The following is a 13,793-nucleotide window of genomic DNA, read 5'->3' as shown; positions in this document are numbered from 1 at the left end:
ATGTAATCAATCTGATTTCGGTGTTGTCCATCTGGTGAAGTCCATGTATAAAGCCGTCTCTTAGGTTGTTGGAAGAGAGTGTTTGTTATGCAGAGTGAGTTGTCTTGGCAAAATTCTATCAGCCTGTGTCCTGCTTCGTTTTGTTCTCCCAGGCCATACTTACCTGTAATTCCAGGTGTCATTTGACTGCCCACCTTAGCATTCCAGTCTCCTGTGATGAAAATAACATCTCTTTTAGGCGTGTTGTCCAGTAGGTGCTGCAGATCCTCATAGAACTGCTCTACTTCAGCTTCTTCAGCATTTGTGGTTGGGGCGTATATTTGGATCACTGTGATGTTAGATGGCTTGCCCTGAATTCGAATTGAGATCATTCTGTCGTTTTTTGGGTTGTATCCAAGCACTGCTTTAGCCACTTTACTATTAATTATGAAGGCTACTCCATTTCTTCTGTGGTCCTCTTGTCCGCAGTAGTAGATCTGGTGGTCATTTGATGTGAAGTGGCCCATTCCAGTCCATTTCAGTTCACTGATGCCCAGAATGTCTATCTTTAATCTTGACATCTCACCAATAACCACATCCAATTTGCCCTGGCTCATAGATCTTACATTCCAGGTTCCGATGGTGTGTTGATCCTTAGAACATCGGATTCGCCGTTCACCACCAGCACCGTCGGCCACTAGCCGTCCTTCCGGCTTTGAGCTAGCTGCGTCATCACGTCTGGGGCTAGTTGAGCTCATCCTCTGTTCCTCCCCAGTAGCATTTTGACCATCTTCCGACCTGGGGGTCTCATCTTCCGATGGTATACCGACATATCTCTGGTTGTACTGATCCATTTAGTTTTCACGGCAAGAATACTGAGGTGGGTTGCCATTACCTTCCCCAGGGATCGCATTTAGTCTGACCTCTCTGTCATGACCTTCCCGTCTTGGGTGGCCCTTCACGGTTTAGCTCATGGCATCATTGAGGTGCTCAAGCTCCAGCACCACGACAAGGTAACGATCCTTTGCTGAAGCCTCATAGCCTAAACTCTTACATATGTGAAGATGAATCTTATATTCAATTATTCACAAATAGCTACAAGTTATGTAAGAAGTATAGTGGAAAAAGAATGGTCAGTTACTTCTCTCTGGGCAAAGGGAAGAACGACAACATGCACAAATTGAAAATGCAATACTGCCAATCTCTTATCACAAACACCATCCACAGCTTGAGATATGTACCACTGCCTGAGTTGATCAGATGAAAGAAACTTCCTGGAAATCACTAGGAAGGAACTGGGTGCAATGCAGTATTTAACAACACAAGAGATGAACAAAATCCTCTGTTAAAATCTCACTCAGCCATAAATGATCTAGGTAGTTTTAAGAAGCCTCAGATAGGACCCATATAATAACCTATATTACAGGACAAATGTAAGGATTACAGCTGAGTGAGCATTGGGTGTTAATATAAGAAACATTTATAAAGACTCCAAACTTAACACTTAGCTCTAAAGGTATCTTAAAGAACCAACAGATTTCCATCTAACCAGAGATAATAGGCCTTCAAATGTTAGGATTTTATTACCATTTAGTGAAGAAACCTTTTGTGTGTCACCTTTAAACAATTAAATTCTATAATGAAGTAAAAGTTACTAGCACAGATTTGATGCATCTTCTGAATTTCAGTATGCATTCTCCGGGCAGTCTAGAGTGTATAAATACAGTGGTTGGTGATCAACCCACAATCAACAGTTCTTCTAAGAATACCTTCATTTATGCCATTTGAATGGATTCTGAGGAGGGAAAAGTGATATATGTAGCATCCATCATCATTCTTATGAATAATGTTCAAACTAGTGCTTTCTAGGGAAAATTATTCTACATACTAATCTTCCTTAGGGTTCCATGATAACGACTTTTAAAAAATACAAAAAAAAATCAATACTACTATAGCAAAGTAGCAAAAGCCATAGACTACTGAAAGCATTTTGAAATTTTGGAATTCAATTTAAGGATATATATTCAAGCTTATAAAATATCTGCAGGCATATTCTGAACTATCTGTTCAGAATAAAAGAAAGGGGGAATATGATGGAAGAAAGGCTGGAACAAGTAGCAGGTTAAGTATATACAGGCTCAAGTACATCCTATCATGATCCACCCAGTGATATGGATGATATAATTACTTCTTAACAAGAACAAACTGTGTCACTGCTATGTTGCAGTTTCACAAGAAACAAAAATCAAAACGTAATACCATGATGCATAATTTGGACCATACCTGAATGCAACCCAAGTTTCCAAAATCTAACCCAACTGCCAATAGATGATTCCAGTTTACTTGTATGACTCTAGACCTCAGAAAAAATGTCAACAGTTTTCAGCACTGCACTTTAATAACGTGTTTAACCTAAACTTATTAGTGCCCATCCTATCCCCACCTGTTTTAGTCTTCAAATCAAAAAGAAAACTTTAAACTAACTCAGTATAATGGTTTCTTTGCTGAGGCATATTATTGATTATAGCTTTGATATTACCTAACTCCATTTGGGGAGGGCAGAGTATGTTTACTTCCACTGGAAAACAATCTTTTGTTAAACAGTACTAGAATAGTTATATAGTTCACATTTAATACCCTGCCTTGTATTAGAAGGAATACACTGACTTGGCATTAAAATGATTAGCATATTGTCCTGCTTAGAGACTAGATAACAGACAAGCCAGTTGGTGATTTAACCAAAGCTCAAGCCTGACAACATAACGTAAAGGTCTGAAACAAATTGCTGGCATAAAAATGCAAGGGCTACTTCAAGTCCTAAGAGCAGCTTACAGCTGAGGTTCAATCACAAGGGACTGTGAATTGTTTCAACAGATGCTATACTTCCTCTACTGCATATATAGGAGAGTCATCAGTTTAGAGCAGATTAAGTTTTCAGAAGCAAACTTAATAAAACTGATGTGATAATACCACATTTGGCATTGTGAAAAAGTGATAAATCTACTTTATTTGCCCATATTTTATCATGTTTCATATCCTGGAGGACTGCAGTAACTTTGTTCACTTCAATTTAGAGAATTTATAGATTCTGAAAATCTACAGAAAACTTGGTAAAGTAACTGGAACATGCACGAACCATTATTTCAAGAAAGATGTTAGCCCATCACAGTCCAGGCCCCATTACAGCAGCTTCGAAAAGACTTCTACAGCAATGTGCAACCCAAAACATTCCTACTGAACCTAGTCACTTTCATGCTGCTTTACATGAGTTTTTTCTTACAACTTCCTACTAAATGAATGTGAAGTCATAACAGAGGACAGAGATGCTGCAGAACTATAGTTGGATACACACAGAAGAGTCTGTAGGCTTGGTGGACTCCTCCTTTCTTCCAGTACTCCCTCTCTCCTCCAAAAGGATCCCTTGGAAATTAAGGAGGGAACAAGAGTGTTTATTTCCACTGGGGGAGGGAATTTGAGGCAATTCACAATTATCCTCAACTGTCAGTCATGTTAGTTCAGTTCATTTTTAAAACATAGCTCCTTATCCTTATTCTATTTCTATGGATTTTAAACTGTTGTTTAGTAATGCTCCTCAAATGACAAAATAATTAAAAGTATCTCCCAGTACCTTAGCAAGTATGATTGTTATGGCATAAACACAAACACTTATCCTATGTAAGCAAGGTACCTTACTGTGAATTTCCCCAATTTCGGTCAAGAGAATAGGATGATGGACAATTTGGAAGAAGATAATTTTAGCAAAAGGAAGAGGGAAGAATCAGTACCACTTTGTTCTGTTGTGCACTTCAGTTCCAACAGGGAGATCCCAAAAATGCAATTAAAAAGCAGATTGCCTAATGTCCATTATAGCAGACGGTAAGAGTGAATGTTGTTAGATTTGACCATTCACCCTTTCATTTGACCCACAGAACTTGCTTTGATCAACTAAACATAATCCACGGAATCTTCAAAGCCAAGCCTCCATCAACTGTCCATTTTATTAAACAAGGAATTTTTCTGAAATGCATTTTTATATCCTCATATAGATTTCCCATAGCCTGTTGAGATATACCACAACAGTTCTTTAGAAGTATTCCTTCATGTCACAGTAATTCTGCAAAATAAATAATAGTTCTCAAATTATAAAAAATACTTATGAGTTATTAAGAGCATGAGGTGATCAATAAAGCTGCTTAAAATCTATAAGAAGGCTTCTTACTAGGATGCAGAATCATTAAGCTGGTATTCTCTCGATCTGCTGAAGCATGCTTGAACTCCAGGATCTCTCCATAGCCGTTTAATCACTCCTGCTAACTCAGGAGTCATAACTCCCTCCTCTGCACTTCCAGCTAGTACAAACAACTGACGGGCATCATCCTGAAAAGAAAATAGCTTAAATACTGCAGTGGTCATTTGCAATGGCATAATGTGCTGCTGAACTACCAGCATCGTAAGTACTTCTCAGGCAAAATATAAAATTGTAGGATAGATCACCAACCATCTACCAACAATGTTCTTTTTTTCCTTTCTCTGTAAAGCTTTCTATGGGAATAACAAAATGACACTGGAGGGCTCATTATCTGAGGCGTAAAATTTATATGATATGCTAATCAGAACTACCAAGAAAGAATGGAAGTTGTGATGAATTATTGTTTCATCAAACTGATGGTAAGCAAGGTCATTCAAGTTACTGCTCAAGTACAAAACTGTCACAACCTATCATTGTCATAACACTTTAAAAAAACTTTCATATACAAAAAAGTGATTCAAAGTTCCAGGAGTGTCTTTTCTTACCAATGTGCAGAAAGACACATTGCCAGAAATTATATAACTGACAAACACTGTAGAAGCACTGTATTAGATTTATATAGTCTACACAACAAATTAAGTAAGCTTATATACATAGTAATTTAAGGGACATTAGAACAATATTAACAGCAGTTTAGGCATGTTTTAACATAAATTAAGAACCAGAGCAGAATACATTAAAAAGTTAATTTAAAATGTGCAAATAAAGTTTTCCCTGGCACCAACAAGAAAGTAGATATTAAACTTCCATGGCTACAACATTCCTCAAGTGGGGCACAATAATGAAAAGGCCTTATTTCCTATCAACACTTGTCAAAAGTTTCTTGGTGTATGGTCATATTCCATAATGTCTTCATGTCTCCCCAGAAAACTGTAATAATTGCAACTAAACTTTCAAAGCAGATTATCCTCAACTTTTTGTGTGTTATGATCAGGTGCCCACCAAATCTGTCTTGTGTTTAATTTTGAACTCTAGTATTGTATACAAAACAGTATACTTACAGCTCTGGCAACTTCTCCAAAGTCAATTTTTAGTCTTCCCATTGCTCTTATTATTGCAATGATTGATTGAATTGTATTGCTGTAGACAACTACTTTATACTGCTTGCATTCTTCCTCTGAATAACCATCCTCATGAATGATTCTGGGGAAAAACAGAGAATCAGGCATGGAATAGGAAAATTCCACTTAGCCATGAAGCCCAACATGCTATGCCAGTAATTTTCTAATACCCTAGTCTACACCATATGGGATTACCATATGGCATGTGTTTTGACCATGCAATTTCAACCAGTCTTGTTCGCATGGGCATGCTGCCAGGGAATGACAGGAGTGATAGACAAACACACCTGAAGGATACCAGGTTAGAGAAGATTGTTATATAGATATGTAAGAGGAAATAACCCTACCTACTTCTCGGAGGGTCCTTGGAGAATGGTCAAATAAATAACTGCATTTAAGCCTTCACATCTACATGGCAGAGAGTCTGGTTACTTGAGGGGCTACCTATCTCCCACAGTATCTGCCCAGCCAATGTGACCCAGCAGGGTTGGTTCACTTCAGGTTCCTTTGATTATGCAATGCCATCTATCAGGAACCCGGAAGTGTGTCTTCTCTGTAGCAGCACCTGACCTTTGGTTTCCCCCCAAGTTTCCCCCCAAGATCCAGATGGTCCCCACTCTGGTGTTTCAAAGGATCTTGAAAACCTGGCTCTTCACCCAGGCCTTTGGTGAGGGTGATAAGCCCTCTTGGATTGTATGGTTATGTTTCTTTTTCATTCCTGTCCAGTTTTTGTCATCTTTGCCATCTTTTCTCCTTTATTCTTGTCTATTCTTCTATTTCTTTCTTTTTTTTTACTTGTGAACCAGACAGAGTCGTTGGGAGTCAGGTATATAAATCTAACAAACAAATATAACCTATTTGGTTTGATATTAGGTACTGTCAAAATGCTAGGTTTTTACTGTCTTTTTTTTGGATTCTACCCATATGACCTCTGAAAAGTTAAGACTGTGGGACCAACTAGAATTATGTGGTACATGTGATGCAATAGTGAAGCTGCATCTGAAAAAAAAAGGGGGGGGCTTTCACAAGCTGAAGTATCTTCTGTTTATATAATAATATCACCTAATCCAGCAAGATCCCAATACATATATTTTACACTGTATCCATACTTCAGGTGGCATATAATGGAAAGAAGGCGGCTCTTTTGTATGTAGGCACTACGCTTCAGTGCAAATCAATTGTTTCAGTATCATATATTGCATATTTTACTTACTTCATCTGCTTCACTATGGTACTTTTACCAGATTCTCCAGCACCTAAAAGGACAAAGAAAAACTGGGATTATTTTGATGTATTGACTGAGAGAAAAATAAATGATTTTTGTCCTACTAATTGATGGATTCAGAAGCATCAAAGCACTAGGCATAATTTAAGAAATTAACAGAATGATTTCTCTATTACAAAAAAATAACTACAGAATTGGGCAGCCTATAAATTTAATAAAAAAATAAACTACTTCCTAGAATTGGATATCTTTAACCAGTACCCAAACAAGAAATGGTATTTCTTGTAATTACAGCCTTTTTTCCTAGCTTTTATTAAAACAAACTTCAGGTACTTTTGATTCAACACAATATTTAACAATATAGCTATATCATAGGAAGGCAACAAAAATGTAGGTATGTATAATGTTCCTTAGTATATACTGAATTACCAGTGCACAGCTTTGCACAAAGTAGGCTTCTCTCAGAGGCCTCACAGGACAGTCCTATACATGTCTATTCAGAAGAAGTTCCCCCCTTCAACTCTCAAGTAAGATGATGAACTGAGAGTCATGTGGCGTACAAGTTGAATAATTTATTATTATTACATAGGATTGCATCTATCACAGTTCTGATCTAGAAGAAGGACGAAGCAGACAGTACGGAGCAGCTTAGCTTTCTAGCTCCTGTGTTATCTTATTATGCAATTCTTCCATTGAACTGCAGCAGGATTCTTGACATCCCACTGCTTGAGGGGCAAAGGGAGAGTTCATTATAGTATATATGTATATATAAAAATCTGTATATACACAGTAAAATATAAGCAACATAAACAACCTATGAAAATACTAATTCTGAAAGTATACAGTATCAAATGCATGCTATATTTTAGAACCAAATATTGCTACTTGTTTACTTACTTTAGAGTCCCTTGGGAGTAATAATCTATCAGTTACATTTTCTCAGAGGACAAAGAAGTTGTCTCTAAGTATGTTGTGCAAACCAAGTAAAGCCAGTCCTGGATTTGTGGGGGGCGGGGGGGGGGGAGAGGTTGCATGTATTTCATCATTACAGTCTTTTGTTTCAGAATCAATTCTCAGCTGTGATGCCTCTGAGCCATTCTTAAGCATGTGGGAATAATATACTGCATAAAATATTAAGTATCAGACTTCAGTCACAAGCAAAAAAGAATATATTTACCAGGGATTGTGTTGCCAGATAGTCAGATAAGAACAGTAAGGAACAGTATCTTGAATACTGTCTCAAAGTTATAGGAACTAAGCCATCAACACCACAATTAAATTCAAAAGCTTTGGAAAGCATAAACCAAATACAAAAACCTCAAACTTGATAGCTTCAACTAATTATAAGAAGCACACAACTTTTTCTGGACTGAGGGCTGTACCTCTGCTGGGAGCAGTACTTCAAGAAGTAGTGGATCAGATGAGATAAAAACTAAATTTATTTTATTTTTAAAATTAAAACCAGTTAAATACATTATTGGAAAGTAATCATATTAACGGTATCTTTGTGTCACATTAAAATATATATTGTAGTAATAATTTTTGATGGAATCTGAGGCCCTTTTTCATTAAAAACATATAAAAGGCAACTTACTGCTGTGGAAGCAATGGTTGTTCTGATATTAAACAGATATTTTAAACCCAAAGTTGCACTAGAATTCAACTTAAGTAAATATTTTGTTTCGAGTTTTCCTCTGTCTGAACTTTGGAAAATCTAAACTGTATTTTCTGGAGAAGTGAATTTATCACGTTGTTTATTTAAAATATAGTATGCTTGATTATGTACCATCAAGTCATTGTCGACTCTTAGCAACCACAGAGAAATATAGTATAGATTGGCTTTAAGACCATGATAAAGCCATTCTTCAAAGTATCATAGACTCCTAGACACCAAGAGAGAACTTTTAGATGGGATCTGCACGCAGGGATATAAGAAATTACCTATTTCTAGAAATCTGTGATTTATAAAGCACTTGTCTTGAACCAGATGGAAAGAGATGCCAGCTAGCACCACTTTTATGCAATACAGAATTGGAAAAGGGGTGGGAATAGACTACCTGCATCAAAGAAGCAGTGCACAAATAACAAAGTCCTTCACCCATTTAAATTTTCCCAGTGCAATTTTCCAGAAAAATATATAACACAAACCTGAAACTGGGACATAACAGGGGGAATACAAAACAGAAGGAAAACAGTGGAAAAGTAGCAGACAGGAAAAAGGTTTAAGTATTTTCTTCCACACTGCCACTTTTCCACTCAAACTCCTTTGCTGAGATGCTACAGCAGTTGAAGTTTCATTATTCCAGATGAACTTCCAGTATGCAGTTCTTGTACTGTAAGTTCCACCTCAAAAAGAAAAGGAATAGAACTAACAACTCTCAATGAGCAGGAAGTTTTGGCTAATAAGAACAATTATATAAGGCTTAAACTGTCACTTCATGAAAAGTATGCTGATTTTAACTAGCTTGTTTCTCCATTCTTTTAAGGAAGTTAAGCACTATTAGTACTGAAGATCAAGAATATTGTATCCATATTATTATTATGTGTAAGAATGATTTTTTTAACTACGAACGGCTCTGGTGCTTCATATACATGCAAAGTAAGGAAAGCATGCAGAGCATGGCTTCTCGAGTTCTTTCTAACCCCTTAATAGCAGCTTTGTTCTGGGTCATGTGACCAGGAGGGAGATGGGCTTAGAATTGAGGAGCTGGCAGCATTTCAAGCTTCTACCCAACCACCTCTCTGATTGGAAGGTTTGGTGGTGGGGTGGATCTTTTTTCTCCACAGCCTTCAGATGGATTTGGGCCAGTTTTGAACTCTTCCATATATAAAATTTGTTCAGTTTCTGATTAATTATCCTGCTGACAATCAGACAAATTCTGTAAAGGGGCTCAGAACTCTGTCTCCAACATTATGTTGGGTTGGAGAAAAGAACAAGGTAGGTAAAGCATACAGTGCAATGACCCTGGGTTCTTTCCAATTCCTTTACCAGTAGTGGCAATAGAATGCATCTCTTTTTTTCTGTTTGTAATGAAGTACATGTTATGTCTGAGGATGTATGATTGTGCTCATGCACATGTGCACATATCTTCTCTCCAGGGACTAATCAAGCTGTGTGCATATGTGTTGCCTGCATCTGGGGTGTGTCTGTAAAGGTCTAATCAGGACAGGTGCACATACATTTCCTTGGTGTGTATGTGTGTGTGTTTCTGCTCTCCACTCACATTGTCTCTTTGTATCTTTGTGTGCACAAAGAATCACAGAGAGGGTTGCATACACTCCAGTCTGGATCATGTTACTAGGATGGGATGGGGGCTTAGAATGGAATGGTCAGCAGCATTTGACCGTACTGCCCAACTGCCTCTCCCATAAGGTGCACTGGGGAAATTTTCTCTGCAGGCCCCTGCCTGATTGATTAAACTCAAACTTTCTTTTGCTGGCTTCTCCTACCACACCAAATGTGGTCCTATTCGGTTTTGTTTTTAGAGAGTTATCTTGCCATGAACAAACTAACAGACTCTGGAGCCCCTTTACATTTATGCCTTTTGGGCAAAAAAGTGGAATATAAATGGAATCACTATTACAAACAACTGCAACAGCCTAACACACATAGCCCTAATATATGATGTAGCCTGCAAAATTCAGATAGAATAATAGGAATAGGCACATTTATTCTGATTGGGATTAAACAGACTTAAAAGTACTCTGGTTCAACTGGTCAATGGACTGTAGGGTTTGTCCAAACTGTAGTCAACAAAAAAAGGAACACAAATAAAATAAAAATTAAGCAGGTAGATCAAAACAACTGCTCTCAAATATGCAGGTGCTTTGTGTAATAGGAAAATCACAGAAAACACTACATGTCAGCTAAAGTGAATGGTTTTTCACAACAGTGTTTTTCCTGGAAGGGCTTCAGTAATGGAACAAAAGAACAATAGAACTGTTCTCTAATGCAGAAAAGAACATACTGAGAAGAACAGAGGAGGAGCAACAGCAGCATTCCTTGAAATTTACAGTTCCTTTGTTTTCTCACTTTGTCAGGAAAACTGGCAAGCCTCCAAAGACAGACATCAAAAGAGTGAACATTTTATTTTAGCATTTGAACGTGTTATCTATTACCCAGCATTACACCAACAGTCAACAATTCATTTATACATGCTCAAGGATAAAGTTAATTTTATATTTGTTCAGTAGTTTTCATTGTAATATAGATAGGGTTATTGTTTGTGGAAAGAGCCAGTTTGGTGTGGTGGTTAAAGCATCAGGCTAGAAACCAGGAGACCGTGCGTTCCAGTCCCACCTTAGGCACAAAGTCAGCTGGGTGACCTGGGAAGGAGGCAATGGCAAACCACTTCTTAAAAAATCTTGCCAAGAAAACTGCAGGGACTTGCCCAGGCAGTCTCTGAGAATCGGACATGATTGAATGGATTAAAACAAAATTGTGGAGAAATATGTAGTCTTTATACAAGTTAAAGGAGAAAAAAAAATCTGATTCAATAGTTTATATAAATGCTCCAGAATCACTATCACAACAAAACCCACAAATTTCTCTAAGCATGAATAGAAAAACTTTGCTTTCCCACCACTTCTGAGAATAGAAATGCAACCAACATATGGAACAAAGACTAATAGTAGCAATATAATCATAAAACATTCCCAAACATGAACACATTTTTCTAAAGAGAGCACAAATTAAAGCATTATATTTCTCACTGTTTACTAATATCATACCTAATATCTTTTCTTGGTTACCATGGTAAGTACATATTTCTCAAAGTTTTTGTCAAGCTATTTTTATAACACAGAAAACAATATTGATCGTTATCCAGCAGTCTATGAAACTAACGAAGTTATCAGCCTGAAAAATATAAGCTATGTTAAGAGGTGTGTAAATCGGCCATTTTATATCGACTGAGATTTAAAACTATAGACTAAACTACATTTGCTATGTAAAAACCCCAAAAGATAGCATCAAAACTGTAACAAATATTCAAAAAAGTGTATGCTTTATTTTTATTAATCTTAAGTCTAATACCTAGAGCAGGGATAGAAAACCTGATGCCCTCAAATTGTGTGGACAATTCCCATAAGATACTTGCAGGACTGCCTCCTCCAACCAGAAATAACCTGTCCTTGGAGAAGATACTGATTGTGAAAAGAGGTATGGCAAGGCCAGGAGGCATTGCTTACTGGTTGTGGTCCTGGGTTCATTAATGTTGCCCCCTCTCACATTAGACTCGCCCCTTTAATGGTACTCTGGAAAATGTAAGGACAAAGCTCTTCTGGAGGGCAACTGATAGTTAATTAGCTTGCCATAGCTTGTTACTATTGTTATCATCTGCTGTCATATTGGGTTAAATTTTGATAATCGGTCCATCAGGATCACTACTATTATTGCTGGGGATTATGTTTTCAGTGTTCTAATTTGCTTATATTGATGTTTTAATTACTGGCTTTGTATAAACCACCAGGAATTCTTAGCAGACTTAGTAGTATATAAATACAATATTGTATAATATATAAAGACTGTCCACTGACCATGCTAGCTGTGGGAAATTATAGTCTAAAATATATGAAGAGTGGTTGCTAATCCTTACTTTGCAAACTACTATAGTAAATTTATTAATATAAATATTAGTTTTCAAAAGTCCTTTGAAAACGTCTTACCAGGAAAACCCTTTCATTCAGAATGTGCCAACATTAATTTAACACTGGGTATTGGTTCTCAAATAAAGGTTTTACCACTGATCAAATGCTGGGACATAAATAGCATAGTCACCTATGGTGAGTTTTTCTTCTTCTGACAAATTAAATCAGAATTTTCCCCAAACTGACTTTTTTATTTAAAGGGAAAAAAGCATCAAGTGTATGTACACAGACATAATGCATTTTGTATTGCAAAATAAATAGCATCAAAAAACAAAATACAGATATAATTAGGAAGAAAATGGCTAGTGACTGCAAAAGGTAATGGAGGTACAGGAATTTGTTTGCAAGTCAAGTACAAACTTTTAAATCAGCAATGCTTTCGATCTTTTCTAAATTTTAATATTTTACTAAATTCTTACTGATCAAAACCACATACATAACACATAATTTATCACTCTGCACAACCTTTCTGTATTACAGGCATGGCTGTACCTTTCTATTAACAATATATTAAGAATCCTTACAGAGAATATTGAAGAAAAAATGTCAGCTCAGACATAATTTATACTTCAATCCTAGTCATATTTACCAAGAAGTAAATAAACTCAACTGAACGTGTTGCTAAATAAATGTGAACAGGATTGTAAGTTTGTGTCGGCCCTTCAAGGTGCTCCAGGCCAGGAAACCAAAACCGTGAGTACTAATACTACCTTTATTGTAAGGCTACAGTAACAGCATCTTGCAGGTCTGAAAGCACTTCCCCCCTCCCCTGCCTTTACTTTCCAGAGAACTAGAGAGGGCCACTTCTGAGGTGCTTTCTCCACCCTCATTCCTGCTTTGGACTCAGGTTTCTCTTATCAGACCTTTGTCTAGGCTGCAGCTCTTCCTCCTGTCTCCCAAGGTTATTGCACTTGCCCATTATACTTTTTCTGTTTATTTTTTTCCAAAATACATACATAGGAACATTGATGACATCATCTGAGCATTTTGTTTTTTATTATATCCTGCTTTATAAGTTTTTTTTAAATCTACTTTTTAATTGCTTTAATGTACAAAAAAGAAAACAAGCAGTAAAATAAAAAGGGGGGAACCAACAAATGGGAAGAAAATATAGAAATATACTTACAGGAAATCATTCAGCCTAATTTTTAATACATCATTAAACCCTGACTGCACAGAATATTGTTCAATCTTTCCATTACACAGAGAGCCAGTTCATAAACAGGAAGCAAACATGTATCGGTAATCCAAGATTCAAAAAGTGGAATTCCACTGTCTTTCACAGATGAAAGAGTAATGTTTTTCTTTTTTTTCCCCATTTAATAATGTGTAGCTTTCACATTTGCTCAATTGCATTTTTATTGAAGTGGGTAACATATAAATGGGTGAATTGGGTGACATATAAATACCAATCGAAGCGACATATAAATGGCATTACTAGAAATAAATAAGGCAGTAGTGCTAATACAGCTGCTCTGGAATAAACGAAGGTAAACTGAATATTATATGATTATATATTGGAGGAATATATATAAAGGAATGTACTCATTAATATATTGTTAATATTCAG

General features: G+C 36.8%; 1 protein-coding gene across 2 annotated transcripts in view; it reads right to left on the bottom strand.

Moving 5' to 3' along the window:
• The window catches only part of GNAI3 (G protein subunit alpha i3), a 266,408-nt gene that overhangs the window by 248,517 nt on the left and 4,098 nt on the right, over nt 1-13,793 (bottom strand). For both annotated transcript variants that reach the window (XM_063297730.1, XM_063297729.1), the window contains exons 2-4: nt 6,563-6,605; nt 5,290-5,431; nt 4,199-4,356 (exon numbers count right to left, since the gene is read on the bottom strand). In XM_063297730.1, the coding sequence (XP_063153800.1) occupies nt 4,199-4,356; nt 5,290-5,431; nt 6,563-6,605 (343 nt within the window). The remainder of the gene's footprint in view (nt 1-4,198; nt 4,357-5,289; nt 5,432-6,562; nt 6,606-13,793) is intronic.

The sequence above is a fragment of the Candoia aspera genome, chromosome 3 (genome assembly GCF_035149785.1).
Source record: "Candoia aspera isolate rCanAsp1 chromosome 3, rCanAsp1.hap2, whole genome shotgun sequence".
Taxonomy (NCBI): domain Eukaryota; kingdom Metazoa; phylum Chordata; class Lepidosauria; order Squamata; family Boidae; genus Candoia; species Candoia aspera.
The sequence above is the reverse complement of the archived record's forward strand: the minus strand, read 5'-3'. Positions and strand labels throughout refer to the sequence as shown.